Raw genomic sequence first — 19,267 nt, 5'->3', positions numbered from 1 at the left:
TTTTAATCGTTTTTTTAATGTGCTTTTGTCTTTTTTTTATTATTTAGTTTAGCTTTGATTTATATTTATTTCAGTCATAATATTAGTAATTGTAGTAATCCAAATTAAACATTTCAGGTAGTTGCCAAAGCAACATTTATTTGTTTAACATTTTAAGTTTTACATTTAATATTTGTATTTTATTTCAGCTTTATTTTGATTAAGGTTAAGGATTTTTAATAGTTTGTTAACAACGCTTATTCTCATGAATGCAACAACAACACCGGAGTAAAATAGACAATCAGTGATTATTAAATAATTCAAATTTCTGTTAACAACATGAGCTGAATGAACCATATTTCTAGGTGGTCTCTGATGCTCAGCTCTTGGTTTTAAGTCAGCCTTATCAAGATTCATGCGAGCTCTGGCAGTGTTGAGCACTTGGCTTCGGCGTGCAGAGCAGATTACGGTACCCTCTCCTTCCTGTTCATTAAATACGTGTGAAACGCCCTGCTGCTGCTCCTATAATGAGGAGTGATTCCATACCACATTATACATTTGTTAGCACCCAATTTACAGTTGCAATTACAAGCCCTTGGAGATTCATGCTTGGCCATTTACAGTCTCCATTTCATGTTTGATATTTAACTGGTCAAGTACAAAAAAGTGGACAATAATATGTAGAAGATGTAGTGCTCAGAGAGGATTCTGTCCATAAAAGCAAAAAAACATTGCTCAAAGTCAACATTGAAATCAAAATTGACCCCATTTACTTTCTTAATTTATGTCCTTGGGCATATTGTGCATGATTCATCATTGCTTGTTGTTCTAAAAGTGTTTTTATGATCTTTCATTGCCTAGAAATGTCTTTTCTTTTATGCTGATTTAACCAAGGCCATGTGAGTGGGGGGAATAATTAAAGTTGACTAGATTTTTACATTTTATGATGAAGAATGTGAAGAAGTGCAGGTAAAACTACTGTGATGCTAGGGTGCTGCATTTTGCTATGCAGTTGCTAAGATGTTTTAAGTGTTTGCTAGTGTTTTAACTTATGCAGTTGCTAGGTATTTTCTTCATCAAAGGATTCCCCAAATATCTGTGTTGCTCGCGTCCCTCTTTCATCGTAAATGTATTAGATTTTTACCCCTTTGTATTGTCCTGTCAGAGCAGGAATGAAAGCTGATGCTTTCTCCGTGTGTTTTGTAAATTGCGCGAGCTTATTTCGTCCGTTAGATCGAAAGATCTGAAAAAGCCCATACATTTACCCTCCCATAGACCCTCCCTTCAAAGAAATCATTACAGAAGTGGTTGAAAGTGGACAAAAGAGTCAGATTAAAACACCAGGTGTAAACGGGAATGCGTCTTCTTCGTCTACTTATCCGATCGACCAAAACACATCTTGATACCAGGGCCTTATTGTTTGAATTTCTTGAGAACAGTGGCAGAACTTGAAAACTTCTTCATACCGAAAGTAACAAAGCACAAATAATAATGTTTAGTGAAGTTTTGTTCACGCATCAACCGAAAACTGCATAGACTAAAGATTTATAATTGGCATATAAGAATTGATATCGGTTCATTAAAATGAATATCGATTAATGTCCGAAATCACATACTCTCTTGAGTAGGAACTTGTTTTGAATAAGTAAGTAATTCACGACCGCTAAAAAAAAGTATGTTAGTATAAGTGTGTGCAGGATGAGTGTAATCTGGACGTACTACATTTGCCATGCTGTCATTATCATGTGACCTACCAGCGTCAGTTGCGTCGCTTCATGTACCGTTCACAAATCCTCCTCGTGGCCTCATGGGATAGTAAAGTGTCCATCGTATGCACACTTCACACTCACATCAGAAGTACAAGGTCTTCTGGATACTTTTGGACTACTTCTTTCTAAGTACTGTGAATTCAGATATACTTCTTTAGTCACATACTCTTTTCAACCTACCATATATTAGTGAAGTATGCGATTTAGATTCACTTACAAATTCTTTACATTACGAGTTTTAAATGCCCTACAAATGTCATTTCATGCCTTCAAGCCTAATAATTAACATATGGATGTACATTTTCAAACACGTCGTCGATACGTTAAGTGTTTTTCTTTAGCTGTGTGTTAAGTGATGTTTTCTTCTTCCTCCTCCTCTCTCATTCTCTATTTCTCAAGCCTGCCTCTGAACTGGATGTCTGGGTAAGCACGGCCTATTCCACAGTCGTTGTTGCATTCCTCTTATTCACTCTTTCTTTCTTCCTATCTCTCCGCGTCTTGTTCCCTCCTCATTTAAACATGGTGTTTTGGTTTTCATGCATTAAGCCCTGATTGTGAGCATGCAAACCGTGGCGGACGCCGTGGCGGGTTTCGGAGCTACCCAGCTAGAAAATTGCATATGATGCTCATGCTGATGGAGGTGATTTACTGCTCGCTCGAGACAGGAGGCAGAGGGAAGGGGGTGATTATGTATGCCCGTAATTTGGGGTTGTGCTTTGTTGTGCACTGTTGTCTGGCTCCTACCGTAGATGCGCCTCTCTCCCGGTCAGCACCGCGGGGCGTCTCTCGTGCACGTGTGTCTATGCGAGGAAGCACGACAGTGTGAGTGCCGTATCCCGCTGGGCTTAATGTATCCGTGCCTCGTACATAGTTACGGAATGAGAGAGATGCTAATTACAGGGGGGATTGAGCGCATGTGTGCGAGCATGTCGCTTTCTGCGCTCCCTTGTCGAATATTGTTTGAATACTTGTTCTTTTTGCATCTTTGAACTCATTTTTTTGTATTGCGTGCTTGTACATCCCTCAGTGTTGTGTAAGGTTATCACTCCTATTGCTTTTCAAAAGCACAGATGTTTGCATGCTCATAAATAGTCCATATCATCTCAGGCAATCCCCCCTCCTGCTTTGTGCATGCATAATCCGTGCCAACCTCACCGATCACATTCAGTTATTGCACACCTGTATGAGCGTCACAAGCATGGACGAAATCACCTTTAAATTGTGTATGTCGTTATCTTGCGTCCTCACTTTCTGTTTATTTTTGGAATCCCTCCGTGTTGTAAATCCTCCTCAATGATTTTTTCGAGGGCTGAAAATCTTACACCAGCTGTCCATTTCCTAAAGTCTCTGGCAGAGTCGGCAGAACGGTTTTAAGAGCTTTTGCTCCATGCTGTTTGAGGGAAGCTGCACTGTGCGATGTCCTACGTCCGGCCTCTCTCGAGTTTGGTCAACAGTTTTGTACCAGTCGGGACATATGTTGCCGAAAGCATTTGCTAATCCGGTGCCCAGAAATCTGAAAACCTTGACGAATCTTCTAGAAATGCCAACAAATAGCGAAATTCCAATGATGACAGTTGTACTTTCAATGTCCTGAGCTTACAAGCCTTATGGTTTAATATGTTTTTTGAAATTAATATCATCAACTAGATCACAGGGCCTGAGCCTAGGCACTGTCACTTTTTGTTTGGCCTCACATTTATTTCTAAGGTAGAAGTTCATTAATGGATTCTAGACTCAACAATAATTTCTTCCCACTTGCTGGCTCAGTCGAGCCAGTAGTTACCAACATTTTAACTGACTTCACCAAAATAATTGTAATATTTTTTTTCGCAGTGTTTTATTTATTATTTGCAAGACATTTTGAAATGTATTGGTCCATTTTTAAATCGGTTTCGCTATTTTTATTATAATTTAAAAAAAAAGTTTCTTTACAAAAATAAAAATTTGCAATAAGCTTAAGTTTTGCAATTGGTCAAAATGAGCAACCTAAAAATAATTTGTATTTTTATAAGCACTTTTTTTATATTTAATAGAAGCATTAACTTTTTTTGCATTAACATGAATCTGCTTTTAATGCTTTATATTAAATTTTTTGCTGACAAAATATTTATTAAAAAAGTTACATGTAATTTTTCTTTTCTTTACAAAACAAGAAATTTTGCAACAGCGTTGGAATTGGTCAAGATGAGCAATTGAATGACAAAAAACTCATTTACTTCATTGCAGGGGAAACACCTGGAGAATAAGGAGGCGGAGCTGAAGGCGCTGGATGCTTTCTACAGGGAACAGATCACACAACTAGAGAAGAAGGTTGGTGTCTTCCTGTCAGTTTAACTGCATTTATCTTTGGTATTCTTTCCAATTTCAAGATATTTTTATACATGCTAAATACTGGAGAAATGGCTCACTGATACTAATGGTTTCAGTGTGTAAATGATCAAACACCATGGTACGGCATCCATTCCATTTCTCGGAAAAGCTTTAAAAATGTCTGGCCTTTAAGTTCTGTCTTCCCATATAATTTTCACAGTTGATCCCTGACATTTTCGAGAAGTAAAAGTTATGATGCGGAGCCTCAAGGAAAGGTATGCATAAGCAGACTCAGGATCAGTGGGTGGTTAAGAACTTGTTTCCACGCTGTTGTCAGTTTTTCCGCTTCACGCATGGCTCTAGTCATCGAAGACGGGACACGTCTGTTTGTACACAATTCTAGTTAAGCCATAATATTTGAGGATGAAAGCACAGGCTATCCTCTACTGCCACGTTCAGTCACTTTCAGAGAGCGAGATAATGCCCAAGCAGGGCCATCTTTCACTGCCCTACCTTCAGCCATCTATCCTTTGTAAATGACTGGACAGAGATCATAATGGTTCAAACAGCACTGAAGTGAGAATCTGAAGTGCATTGGCTCCATTTGGATGGGCAGCAACACCAACTGCCTTTATCCGCTGAGTTCACACCTTGATTAACCCCCATTGGTGTAAAAAAACAAATAAAGTTACGTTAAATGGAAAGGGCTTGCTCGGCGCGGCAAGGGGCAATGGTGCAGAAAGTGCTTTAGCCAAAGCCTCAAAACCATTCAGCTATTGGCAAATGAAGTCAGAGTCGCTCTCCAAGATTTGTGATTTTCCTCAGTCCCCCCTCATTCGTTTTCTCTCTCTTGCACTCCCTCCCCCATTTTTTTCCTACGCTCTCTCTGAGGTCTTATCGACTGCATGCAGCAGGCAAAAAAGTGAGATTTGCTTCTTTCCCCTCTTTACCAACACGCCGTAGGAAAATGGCCCATCGTGTAACTGTGGCCGTGCTGTATGGAAGTGGTTGTCCATAAAAAAGGCATTTTTTTCACATTGTTGAGTTACTTTATTTACAGAGGTGTGAACTAACGAATTACAAATACTAACGTTACTCACTGCAAGTCGTTTTTATCAGAAATTGTACTTGTAGTAGTTAAAAATGTTTGTACTTTAGTAAACTGTAAGTGATGTATATTTACTCCGCTATTTTCCCTCCATTTGTGGTCGTGACATGCTTGTTTTAATTTTATCCATCAACTTGATTGGATCGGGAGAAAGTAACCGGTCTTGTGACTCCCGTCAAATCAAATCTCGCATAGAAAACTTTAACCACAGCAGAAGATGGCTGTTAACTGCTGTTAATCACGGCTGCTGTGGAAGCACATCTTTCAAGCATCAATACTGTCTGTATACTGAATGGAGTTCTCTTTCATATCTTCTTGCGCTTGAACGGACAATTTCACACAAAGTTATGTCAAAATGCCCGTTCTTGTCGAGTGTCCTAATAAACAAAGTCGGTAATGTGTCTTAAGTGAACGTAAACAGTCAAAGCATGTGTCACAGTATCAGTATATAGGATCTGTGCATTACGCATTAAAGTGACAACAGCCTAATATTCCTGCTGCTATCTGTGTTTTTAATGTTAATCAAACATCATAAAACTCCCTGCAAAAAATCACTCGCTGCTCTTGACTGAGTTACTTTTGTTACTTAAGATTCATCTATAGCCTATATTTATTTTATGCCGTGAAGATTATGAAGTGTTATTTTACATTAGATTACTAAAAAAACGGAAAAGCACTGTTTATTCTATTTGCATCTTTGTTCTATTGCTTTAATTTGTAGTTTTGCTTGTAGTTTGACTGTTTGTTCTTATTTTATACAGACTTGTCTTTTAATAATGTTTAAATTTTATATTATATTTATTTTAAAAAAAAATCCCATTTGCATTGTTTATGCATTCTATGTAAAAAGTCTGGCGAATAAAATACATTTACTAGCCAATGGCGACCCACGCTTCAGTGAGTCCATAGAGGGATGGTCTACTGTGGTTGAGTCACCTTTTCCCCCAGAATGCACAACCAAATGTTTAACATTTCTTTGGCAGTGGCTCTTTAAAAATTGCTGTTTACAGTGGTTAAGTCATTTATTTTCCAGAATGCAAATTGATTACAGTATTTCAAATACTCCTGTGCATTCTGGGGAATAAAGTGATTCAACCACTGCAGTCAGCGAAAGTTGTTTGAGGTTACTAAAAAAAAAGGGTTATATCTGCAATAAATCTGGATTTTTTTTTTGCAATCTCTTTCTTTAAACGCATTTGTATTATATTGTCAAAATATAATATCGCTCAATCTCTTATTCGTATGTATTGATATACATTGGTAAATAAACTATTTTTAATACATATTGAATTGTTTTGGTTTGTTCTGAACGGACTTGCAGCATTCATTTTATTTGCGCATGTCTTAAAAAGCCTTACATTTGAATGCACAGCAGTATTTAAACCATGACTCAAGGAAATCTTTTTAACCTAGTTGCATATTAACACTAAATGAATCTGGTTGATTATTTACCATGGTTGAGTCACCTCATTTCCTGGAATGCAATATTTGTAGAATCTCAGTCCAAAAAACAAACAAAAACCCCCTAATGTTGTTGCATATTAACGTCAAACAAATTTGGTTGAATACAGTGTTTGGAACAAAACATATCGCAATACCGTTCCTCCATTAATAATAATTAATAATAATATGTGGTGTCGTTTTAAATTCAGTGACTAAAGAATATGCCATTAAATGCAATATTTGTATTCTCTCTATCATACGCTGTATTCAGAACAAGAGAATAACCCAGCCACCTTGACAGCTTTAGAGAGATAATTCCTCTCTATTTGACTCCCTCACTTTGTTCAGCTTCTCTTCTCTTCTTGCTTTGTTCATAAGCTGTACTAAGAGGGTTGCTCACTCACTGGCTTGAAGAATTGCCTTTTTGTTTATTCACTTTGGGTCCAGTGATTCAGGGGAAGGAGATGGAGATGAATGTTTTTGGTACATGCTCCATTATGATGCGAAAACAAAGGATTGCAAAGGGAAATATTAACACTGGGACGGCATCCATGGTGGCTTTGCCGGGCTGATAATTTAACGCTTGTGTCTCTGAAAAGAGGGGATTTGTTCCACGGTGTACAGTTAACGTTGTTCGCACGCAGCAGATTTACACTCCACTGTCTTTCAGACTTAATTCATGTTTCATTTTGAGGAGACAGATTTATAATACACTTCCAAGCACCGTTTTCCATTTTGTCCGTTTCTATTAAATCTGTTGCGAATATTTCACTGGACATTAGTCCTTGTATGGGAAGGTATAAAGTGAATACTGTTCATTTTGATTGAATATGGAGCTTTGGCATAGCAGTTAGAGCACATGCTCAGGTAATGCATTCTGGGAAGTGAAGCGTTTTTCCACCCTGGTCCACAAAAGTTGATTTTATTTCAGATATTGCTATGCATTCTGGGAAATAGTAACTCAACCACTGCAGTCTGTCTGTCTGTCTATCATCTGTTTATCTATATGTTGGTCTGTCTGTCTATATCTCTATCTATCTGTCAGTCTGTCTTGATATCTGTCTATCTGTAGACCTTATTCACAGCAGCGCCATCTTTGTCACATCGAGGCTGTGTGGGATAGACACATACATCTTTTCAATGAGTTGTACTGTTATTTATGTATTGGTTGTATTGGTTTGCTGACGATACCCTGCAAAAATATCTTTCCAAGAGATTTCAGTAGACAAACTCCAGACAACAAAAGCTGTGGAAAATTTTAAGTCAACTAAGAGCTTTATACAGCTGATGACATTGAAAATATGGTAAGTCTATCCCTCACAGCCTCGTTTTCATACCTGTCATGGCGCTACTCTGAACAAGGTCTATCCATTGGTCTATCTCTCTGTTGGTTTGTCTGTCTATCTATTGGTCTGCCTGTCTATCTCTCTATCTATTGGTCTGTCTGTCTATATCTATTGGTCTGTCTGACTGTCTGTCCGTCTAGATTGTAGTTAATTTTCGCACTTCAAATTAATTGAAATGTAAAAGAAATGTACATCTCATTTTTAATCCACATCCTTATCCTTAGAATCCACATCCTTAGATTCAAATTCCAATTCTGTACCTCATTTCAAATTCATAAACTGAATGTAAAAGGCATTCTCAATTCAAATCTGAATCGCGCACATCCCTGATTCAAAGTCCAACAAAGTCTCTTAGATGGGTGGCATGGAAGCGGTTAACAAAATTTATGCCACAAGTATTCCGTCAGGGCATGAGGGGGTGGTCCACGTTGTCAATCTCCGTCGCTGGCTAAGGGCAGACGCAGGCTGTGAGGATTAATGGCGACCCAGTGCTAATTACTGTGCGATCATCATAAATAAACATTCTACATTGGGAGCTCCCCTCCCATCTATACACATGTGCGCACACACATACACACTCGCTATCTCGCACACATTGAGGTTACAGACGAGCTATCTTCTGTCTAATAGCAAATAGGATCAACCCAGTGTGTCAGATGCCCCAGTATTTATATTTACCTCATTACAAGGAAGCGCCGTTTGCCAAAGGGATCAGAAGCTGGCAATAAAAGGCGCACAGTGTGTTTGCAGTCAGGCTTTACTTGCCGTGTGACACAGTCAGACCACGGGAGAGGGATAATGCAGGCAGTTGGCATGTCTGCTCAGACTGCTGTTACCCCAGCAGGAGGTTTTTTTTTGGGGGGGGGGGGGGGGGGGTATCTTCATGACAGACCTCTGAGAGGTGTGGTGTATCCATCCCGCTTCACCCGTTTCCCGTCGATGGCAGGTGCGGCTGAAGAAGTCTATCTCTGCAGCGCAGGCGAGCCACCGCATGAACGTTCTCCACGCCGCAAGTGGTGAACGCCTTTTATCGCAGCAAACGTGGCATTTTTTTTTTCTTTTTCTCCCCCACTTCTTTTTGAAGGTGGCACGCATAATCGCCTAACATCCATAAATTCTGCCAAAGACGGTGAGTTAGCACAGCTGAAAGCGAAAGCTGTAAACAGCAGCATTCCGACACCATTTTGAATTAGCGCTGGCGCTCCCTAATCCCGCTAAAGCTTCTCTACTCATGTCTGTGTCCCGCTCTTAGCTGCTTCGCACTCTCGAGACAAGATTTTTTTTATTTTATTGCCCTGCCGTTTTAGGCCCCCCACCCCACCCCACCCCGCTTCGCTCGTTCTCCCTTGTCACTAGTTGCAAAGCACTTGAGCGTGGGTACGAGATAATAATCCTCCTGAAAAACTGGCAGGTGGGCTGACGTGCTGTCAACGCGAGCCCTCGTTCTAGAAATTCCCTAACTGACTGCGGCAGGCTTCACCTGGACGGAGACGAGAGCGGCAGATATCTGGACCTCTTTGGCCTGGGGCACCAGCACTGCCAAATCCTAAATTAATTTACTTCAAAGTATTTACAATTTCAGTTTTATAATTCTTAAGTAGAATTATACATAATTCCGTTTTTCATGCTGTGTTGAGTGTACGCTGATGTCAGGGGCTGCAGGGGTGTAATAGCTCGTTGACTCTGTAATGGTGAGAAGCTGGGAGGTGGAGCAGCATTATAATCAAGAGGGGGACTTTTTGCATACGTTTTTGCTGTGTTGCATCTCAGTATGGTAATGCAAAAAGTAAACGCTGATGAGTTGACAAAACGTTGGGTTAAGTTGCATCTGCTTATTCAGCTTTATTACATTTTCGTATGCATCTTGCTTGATTCAGTTATATAAATCTGGACATGGCTTTTAAGATGTAAACAAGGCCTTTCTGATATAATATCTGTTTTTGCTGTTCTAAGTGAAGACTATCTCCTACATATTTGCAGGTGGTTTAAGTCAAACAGATCCTGACTTGCATTGTTTGAATAATAATTTGTTACCCACAATCCTTTTTGAAAGAAGTCTTGTATGCTCACCAAGGCTGCATTTATCTGATCAATAATACATTAAAACAGAAATATTGTGAAAAATAGTAATTTGTTCATTTCTAGCATAAATCTAGTGATGGTCAGATATCATTATCTTGAAATGAGGGCAAAAAATAGCAAGCAGTTTTTAATTTTTATTTATTTATTAAAACATTTGAATTATTTATTAACAAACTACTGTTTTCCGAGTCAGTGTAGGATGCAAAGATGAAGTTGACGATGCTGACTCGCCATATGGATTACATAATCAGAGTATTTGTTTTTGATTTGAATTGGTTGGTTTAAAAGTCAGCCAATGGCCGCTACTAGTGAAAATAATAGCTTTTATTGGCCGATAATGATTGTTGACATCGGTGCATATCTAATATATAATAATTTTTTTGTAACCGTATATGAGTGTACAAGATTATCATATTTTTGTCTAAAGTCTAAATAATTGAAGTCTGTCAGGTAAAACATGAGTTCATTGATGTAATCCAAGTGGTCTGCGGTTTTATTCCATGCATTGCCCCCTGATGATTATGTAAATACTTAATGCACAGGATTATGTTTTAAATAAGTGGTGCAGCACTCTTAATATTTAATAATCTGTAGCCTAAATTGTATCATACCCATTTATACCCTACTAGGATAGGTTGTACCTTATGTGTGACTGGCGCAATAGGCCCCAGATGCAATGCCTGGTCCTAGTACTTTATTCTGTGTAAGTGCCACAAAATGTAACCGTTCAACCAATATGTTTTATCAGTTTTTTTTTACTTTTACTCTTTTTGCTTTTAGGATTCAGACCTAAACCTTCCACAATCTTTGCTGTATAGCCAGAGTCTCTTGAAAAAGTGTGCTAACAACTATGCCACGGTTCTAAATTTGAAGGTTCTTTTGATAGTACACTAACATGGTTTACTGTCATAATGGATGGTTAATGTTTCGGGTCCATATATTTCCCAGTGCTGATCCCTGTCTGTCACAGGAAGTGCTCATCCTTAGGAGGAAGTCTTGCAGCAAATGCACCCTGCAGTGAAGCATAGCTGCCCGATACAGATTAAAATGCTGATTGGATTAGAAATGCAGCGGCTGTGACTGAAAGGCAAGGGTGTCACTGACGGGTAGTGCCAGGCAAAGAGGAGAATGACAAAGCAGGTGCCAGCTGCGTGATTATAACACACAAATCCCTTCCTGCTGAGATGCTACAGGAAGGGACGCTCTGTGCTAATGCATGCGGGGATGCGAGAGGGGGGTTTTCATTTCGGTAACCCTGATCTTTCCTCGCCGTGTTCTCATTTAGTCACTTGTTCATTTCTAACATCAATCCATCCAGTGTCAACTGCTGTATTGCAGCTGTGATGGTGGTCAGATATCATTATCTTGCAATGAAGACATGGAAAATGTCAAAGACTTTGAAAGTATCCAAAGGCCCAATGTAAATCTCAACAATTGCTTCAGATCTATACGCAAGTGTTTTTCATTTACAGAATTAGGGTCCTAAGCTCACTGGCCCTGGCAGGAAAGCTCTTGTTATTGAGGATTAGTTTTGTTTTACAGCATTAAGTGTTTCCCGCTGGCATGAAAATGACCCTCAATTGAAGATCTGTCAGGGATTGCTCCCCGAAAGGATAAAGGGATTCAGGAAATGTATTTGGGTCAGTGTGTCGGTAATCCTGCTAGACTGCATCATACTCAACAGTTTTCACTCTTTATTTTGCATATGATAAAGGATCCGCCCACATGCTATTTAACACTTTCTACAGCTTCAAGCCCGTAGAATGCGATTCAGTCAATAATGTTGCTGGTGATGGAGAGCATTGTTATGAATACATTACCGTATGACCGCCCACATTTACACGTCAGCAATGCCTATATGGTGTTCAGAAATGTGGCCCGCCCATTGTGAGTTGGAGGCTTTTGTATTTTCTTTTGAAACAGGAAGTCTGGGAAGGACATATTCCTTTTTTTTTCTTCTTCTTCTTTTTTTTAAATAACCAGTATTTGTTTTGGAAAAATCTCTATAGTGCAAGACGCAATATTTTTGCTTCATGATGTGATTTACTGTTAGAGAAAGCCTGTAATTTTATTCTATACGTCTCATTTGATAATGTGTGTGAAGATGCCGTTTACATATTGAATTCAGCATGAAACTGAAGTTGCGGAAGACTTTTCCTCCCTATTGTGACGCAATTACGAGTGAAGCGGCTTCTCAAACGAGGAGAAAAAAAGGGCGGGACTTGATTTTGTCCATCGGGAATTGATTGGATCATTGGATGGCTGTGATTTGCCATTGGTCGATCTCATGTGAGTGACAGGTAGTCCCGCCCTCTTGCCAGTAAACGTCATCAGAGAAGTCTCATTTTTTTTATTTCTTTACATTCATTTAAATAAAAATGATGTGCACTGATAAATCATTTATAATAAACGCTGCAATATTCCATGAAAAAAACGTAGTCAATTTTGATTTCATGCTGACTTCAATGGCGCAGCATTAAAAAGAAGTGTTTCATTCTAAGGATCAGAGAGAGCGTGGAACATGGTCATGGGTAACTAAATAATGATTTTTTTTTTCCATCAATGATCTTGTTTATATAAGTGAACATCAGGGGGAAAATAAAATTATGAGCACAATAAATAGCATTTGTTTGGTTTCTTGCAGGTTCTGTAAATGGCTTTGTATTTTTATAGCATCACAATCTGAGAAAGGTGTCCCCACATTCCCTGTGTGTAACTGGTGCCTAACGCCTCATTAAAACCCTTAACATTTTAAGTGTATTTGTCTTCGTTATCGTGCTTAAACAGCCAAACATTCTTCTACTGCAAGAGGTAGAGGTAGAATTAGAAAGCTGAAAACTATTAGACTATTAATTTAAATAATTCAGGATTTAGAGTTTCCAAAGTCTATAGACTTTAGATTTTGGGATGAGTGGAGCTTCATACACTCATCATTTGGCTCTTTTCAGTTTTCGGAAAATCAGAAACATACAAAAGAGTGTTCAGTGTCTCGATGTGACTCGCTTAAGTTCCATAATTGTCTTCCCAAGATGCATTTTCTCTCCCAATGGCCTTTAAAGAATATTTGCACTGCAAAAGTTTGGAATCAATATGAAATGTTTATATTTTTGAATGAAATTGTAGTTTTTGGACACCAAATATAACCAATCATTAAAAAAAAAAAAAACGATTCTATTCTATACTATTCTGTCAGCTTTGTTCATTGTATAATCCCCCACTTGCATTCTAGCAGTCAGTTGATGGAGATATTCAGATGAAGGTTCATCTCATAATTGGTATCTTCATTGTTTGTGTTGCAGAATGAGGAACGCTTCAAGTTGTCCGCTGAACAGTTTCACACTGCTGCAACAAGGAGCGAAGCCAATATAAAGTAAGAAGAGATTACAAAATTGTCACTTAATTATAATGCAAATATTTTGATTAAAATGAGCGTTAGCAACATCTCTGTGTCCAGTGCAGGATTTAGCGTTACAGAACAATTAAAAGTGTCTTGCAAGTTGCAACTAATTGTTTTTTATTTGATTAGCTAGAAAAATTGGTCACCCAAATTAGAAGACTTCAAAGATATTTTGTTTTGTTAAGTGGCCGTAAAAGTGAACCGAGTTTAAAGGTTGCAAGTTTAAAAGTTTGATGCAGACATTTACTAAACAAACACGCCTGAGAAAAAAGAGGTTATTTTGTTTTCCGGTTGATAACAGCTTCATAATAACCTTGACTTTCCTGAATAGAGATGAGATTTTTTTAGTGCCTTGAAGATGTTTCATTAAATTAATGATCATGTTGCCGGCAAGGTAAGCCTTTCTGCGGTCCTCTAGTTTACTTCCTGAAATACTCTATAATTGATGATAGGGTCAAAAGCAAGGCACCGTCATAGCCTTGCTCCATTGCTTTCAAAGGAATATGGCCTGGTTTCTATGGAGATGGGTCATTTCTGTCCCTTCTCGGCAAGTAGAATGAAAGCAAGTGCGTGTGGAAGGAGCAGAACATGCCAGATTCTCATTAACGTAAACGCAACATCCGAAGAGCCCCCCTCCCCCCAAACATCGATTATTAGTCTTTGCTATCAACTTCATGTTGTGGTCGCTATCTGTCTTTCTCTCACCTCTCTGAAGCCGGGTGTGGAATTGGCGAAGTTGAATTGCATTTGCGATTCATTAAAGCCAATTTCTTTCCTCCTATGCAGGAGACACAAGCATTTTGTTCTCTCTGGGTTCGAGTGAATCTCCAGCTGCTGTAATTAATGCAGATTGTTTGTAGCTCACCATGACCCCACCGCCGCCCAGAGCTGCTCGCCATTCACTGAGGCTGACGATTTTTCTCGTCTCTCTCTCTTTCCTTCCCACTACTTTTTCTTCTGTCTCCACCATCCTCTCTATCTCTAAATGTATTTTTCTCATTCGTTTTCTCTGTAGGCATTTCAGAAGATTCATTGAAAGAATCTTACCAGTTCCAAGATAAATCAGATCATTACCACATTTGTTTTTTTGGGGGGACAACATTTTTTTACATTTACATATAAAAAAATAAAATAATTCACGCTACATCCTTATCTTTTAAGAGGGAATGAATTGCGCATTGCAGAAGAACTGTACTTACAGTGGTGTACACTGACGAGCAAACATTTTATGACCAGTCACAGGTGAAGCAAATAACGCTGATCATCTCCTAACAAGGCCTTGCAATAATATAAATGTAGCTATAAAATAGTAAGCCTTATAAGTATAAATGGAGCTATAATTTATTGTAAGCATGGTCTTCATAGAAAGTGTTACCAAACTATTTCTTGAGCAGCAGATCAGCATATTAGAATGATTTCTGAATGGATCATGTGACACTGAAGACTGGAGAAATTATGCTGACATCACAGCTTTGCCATCACAGGAATAAAGTGCATTTTATAATGTATTAGATTATTTTAAATTTAAATAATATTTGATAATATTACTTTATTGTATTTTTCATCAAATGAATGCAGAATTTGTGAGAATACGATCATTTAAAAAAATAAGAAAATAATCGTACCAATCCCAAACTTTTGAACGGTACTAGTGTATATATATATTCATATATAATATATATTTTTATTTAAAATATTATTAATAATATCTTTCATTTTTCAGGTAGCTTTACTATATGCTCCAAAAACTTAAAATATTAGTATTTGAATTCAAATATTGCACAATTGACTAATATAATCACATGTTTGCCCTGCTTAAGTGCTTATAAATGCATAGCAAATGTAAACGACCTCTGCTCAAGCGAGGGTAGATGCTCTTTATTAATGTGCTTTGCGATTAAAAAAAAAAGAGAGATATTTTAGCTTTTAATATATTATTCATCAACATTTTACGTTTAAATTTCCCAAAAATATTGGCTGTTTTTTTCTTCTTCTTCTATAGCCTAGCTGAAAATATTATAGTTTATTAGTCCTTTTATTGTTTTGTCATTTCCTAGACAACAAATTTTCTAAAAAAGCATTAACTAGCGATGGGTTAGCTAGCGGTTTTAACTAGAATCCAGCTTTTTTTTTTTCAGTTTGATTGATTTCCGATTCCATGATAACGGCAGTGACTGATTGGTGGATGTCTTAACAGAGAATCCACTTTTATATAAAAAATGTTTGTGGTTAGTCTATTTTGAAATGGATTGTACATAAAAATAATTTGCTCTATGGATATTTTTGAAAGCCATTTCTCTTCTGTATCCCTTCTGTTATGTCTGACTGTTCAGCCGAACCCCCCACAGAACAAAGCACTGTGGGATCTTTTGTGCCTTAGCTAATTTTAGGGAAAGGAGGGCAATCACTCAACACATTAAAATCCTGAATTCACCAGACGACTCTTAAACTTGACTTTGTCTGACAATACAAAAATAACACTTTTGACCGTTAAACCTGCAGATGGCTTGTGACTAATTCTCTCCCAGCATGCTTTGTGCTAGATTTAAAGAGGGATTTGAAACGATAATCTCGCAAGGCCGTACCAGTGCGCGAGGTATCGTGTAGCATGGCAACACGCCATTGAGCTCACTTCGTCAGATCGAGTGTACGTGATTTACGTGTGTAAGTGTTTGTGTTAGCTTGTTTCCTCTCCTGTCCCTCTTGAGTCTCACAGGTTTTGTACCAGCTGTCGGTGAGTGCCAGTCTTAGGTGCAAAGATGGCAAAGAGGCGAGTGCTTTGAGGTTATACAAATGATGTTGGCACCTGGGTAATGAGCTTCCCCCTGGGGACGTCTCATCTGCCAATCAGAGCACAGAAGAACATCTGTACATGACTACTTCAGTTTTTGTGTCTTTGTTGGTAGTGTATGACCTTGTTCTTTTACTAAAACAGCCGAGCTGGAAGCAGACTGAGGCATCTCTTTAAAGTCGACATGAAATGGTGTTCGCAACCCTTTTTTCTTTTCTAATGAGATGGTGAAACGAGAGGAAAAAAAGTGGACGTTTCGTGACAGAATTGAGCCAGATGTGTGGAATTGAAAGGTTAACACAATGAAGTTTGTTTATGTCCAATGTATAGTCGTTTCAGTTTTTTTTTGTGGAGAAATTCAGAGGTCCATATTTTTAAAGGGGTCCTATCATGCTTTTTTACATTTTAATTTTTCTTTAGTGTAGTTTTGTCAAAAATGTTGATATTTCGATATGTATCGATAGTGAAATATCTGAAACGGTTCAAACTCTCCTTTTGTGCAGTATCAATACACAATACTAGCTCCGTGTTCTCACTCTCTTCTCTCTGACGGCGAATTGACACACAACGGCCTCCTCTCACTGACTCCGGTTAAATAATGCTTGCATTGCGCATGATTTGACTCATTTGACTCAGTGTGTGCACTGCTGATCTGTACAAGTGGCACTCACATCAAGCCAAATTAATGAATACATTTAAATGAACAAATTATCTGTATGGCGGTATATATGGCAGTTTCCCCCGTGGTATCGAAAATTTTATTTTTCAAGATATCATATCGAAGTTGGAAATTCCAGTATTGTCACAACACTATTTTTGTGTGTAATGTTCATGTTTGAGCATGAAAAATGTCTGCAAGGTTACAAAGCACAAAGTCACTCCAAAGGGAGTTATTCTCTATATCAGTGCGCACTGTTTGATGCCTGAAATGCCTTGATTGTAGTTTTTCTTCCGGGAATGTACACGTCCCAATATTCCTCATTTAAATAATAATTTAAAAGGCATACAATAAAAAAGGGGGTGAAGCTTGGTTGTGTTGCGTTAGTAGTGCGTTTAAACTCACAGTTATGGTAAGGGGTGTGACATTTCTGAAACGCACGCAAAGCGGTTGACCAATCACAACACACTGGTCCAGCCAACCAATCAGAGCACATTGTGCTCATCGGAAGGAGGAGCTTCATATTTACCAGAACTAAATGGAGCGTTACAGACATACTTGAGAAGAGAGGCGCTGCAACAATGTAAAATGTCCCCTTTAGTTTTAAACATGCACTGATGAATTGCACATAAAAAGGCCAAGAATGTGTGTTAACAAAGTAAAAATTGGTTTAATATTAATATCTATTTTGAGTTTCAATTTGAAAGATTAGAAATTGCAAATTGTTCTTTCCTAGATTCTGCACTAGCTTTGGTACACTTTGTTCAGTCTGTTCAATCCACTTGTTGGCAGTTATATTTCAGAGAGCTTTAGCAAGCATTTTTGCTGTTCTACCTGCGTGGAGCTGATGTTTTAATCCTGGTTTTAATCCTGGAGGGTACAGCAGCCTCCAGACCCCCGACTTCTGGAGCATGACAAGGCCGCCGTTTAATCCTCACGCGCCTCACAAGCCTCGAGCGGTTCAGGGTCCCTCTGTCGTTTGCCTTTCCAACACATGGAGTTCGGAGACAGCCACAGCCCCGCGGCCATCCTGCCCCATTCCCAAGCGAGGAGTGCGGTGGATCTGATATCTCAAATTGAAAACGCCTGCTGAGGAACTGCGATCCAGCCAAGGCGAACTACCGAACCCACAGGGCTGTTAAGAAACTGCTGGACCTGTCAGTCAGGGATATAGACTAGGCAGTGCAGAGGGGTGGATTGTGTTTGAATATGTTTGCTAATGCTGAGGCTTACTGCATGTAGTTGTTGGTTCTTGTAAGCGAATGAATCCCACACAGAAATATCCTGGTCATATTGCACTCCAAAATCAACAGAAATATTTTAAAATATATTTTGCACAATTAATGTCATTTTCCATGTACATTTTTTTTTCTCCAACTCTAATACATTTACAAATGTTTCAAAATGTGAAATATAATATATATATATATATATATATATATAAAAAAATTCACATAACATGTGATGTATGTGTATATGCATTTGAAGAATTCAGATGCAAAAGCCCCTAAACGCCCCACACGTCAAAAACGATATTGCGAATGCTCTCCCCACATAGTATACATTCATCAAATACTTTCGCTTCAAACCTGCTAAATCCCAGCCTCAGCCCATTCAGAAATACCGGTTTGTTGGCATAAACCTCTAAATGCCACTTCCCTTTGCCAGCAAAAGCCTCTAAGTTCACTGAACCAAACAGAAGATGCAAATCGAATCATATGATTTCAAGTTACTGGCAAAAGGAAACGTCATCAACCTCATAATTCTGCCCATTCTAAGGCTAAAGAAAATCGTTACAAAGTTGCAATGACAGGATTTTGCGAGTAGCATGTATACACAACACTGTTTATGCAGCTGTTACTGACAGAAATGGACATACCATACATTAAAGAACACCTCTATTTCACCCTTGACAAAGTGAAACAAGGTGGAATTATGGTTTTTGTAAAAAGAAAAGAAAAAAAAAGTACACTTGGAGTGAGTTTTGCAGAAAAAGACAATCACATGTGTTAAATACCAACGAATGGACTGAAATGAAATTGCTGTTTCATTGCCGTTAAAGTGAAATTACTGAACCTAAACATAGGAGCCTGAAAAAAAAATGCTCTACATCTTTCTGCATCTGAAGTAGTTTTTTTTTTTTTTTCAATCCTTCAACTTTATTTTTGCATTCCATAGAAAAAATAGCATATAGTTTTGGAGCAACATGAAGGTGAGTAAATAGTGTTTATTTTTGTGTGAACTATCTCTTTAAGAGAATAAAGCAAAGAAAAAGAAGCAAACAAGAATAGTAAGAAATGCATCTGGTCAGCGTCATGCTTGGTCTACCTTCCCAGTAAACTTTCTTGCTCTGTGGCAGCCAATTATATAGCCTTAGCCAGGCA

At 38.4% G+C, this 19,267-nt stretch overlaps 1 protein-coding gene across 3 annotated transcripts in view; it reads left to right on the top strand.

The window, feature by feature from the left end:
* chchd6a (coiled-coil-helix-coiled-coil-helix domain containing 6a) overlaps positions 1-19,267 on the top strand; it is a 60,953-nt gene that overhangs the window by 16,993 nt on the left and 24,693 nt on the right. For 2 of the 3 annotated variants that reach the window (XM_079588344.1, XM_079588343.1), the window contains 3 exons: positions 2,148-2,171; positions 3,975-4,058; positions 13,337-13,407. In XM_079588344.1, coding sequence (XP_079444470.1) covers positions 2,148-2,171; positions 3,975-4,058; positions 13,337-13,407 — 179 coding nt within the window. The remainder of the gene's footprint in view (positions 1-2,147; positions 2,172-3,974; positions 4,059-13,336; positions 13,408-19,267) is intronic. The other variant, XM_079588345.1, reaches the window with a different exon arrangement.

The sequence above is a fragment of the Phoxinus phoxinus genome (genome assembly GCF_949152265.1).
Source record: "Phoxinus phoxinus genome assembly, chromosome: 18".
Taxonomy (NCBI): Eukaryota; Metazoa; Chordata; class Actinopteri; order Cypriniformes; family Leuciscidae; genus Phoxinus; species Phoxinus phoxinus.
Note: the sequence above shows the minus strand (reverse complement) of the source record. Positions and strands in the feature narration are given on the sequence as shown.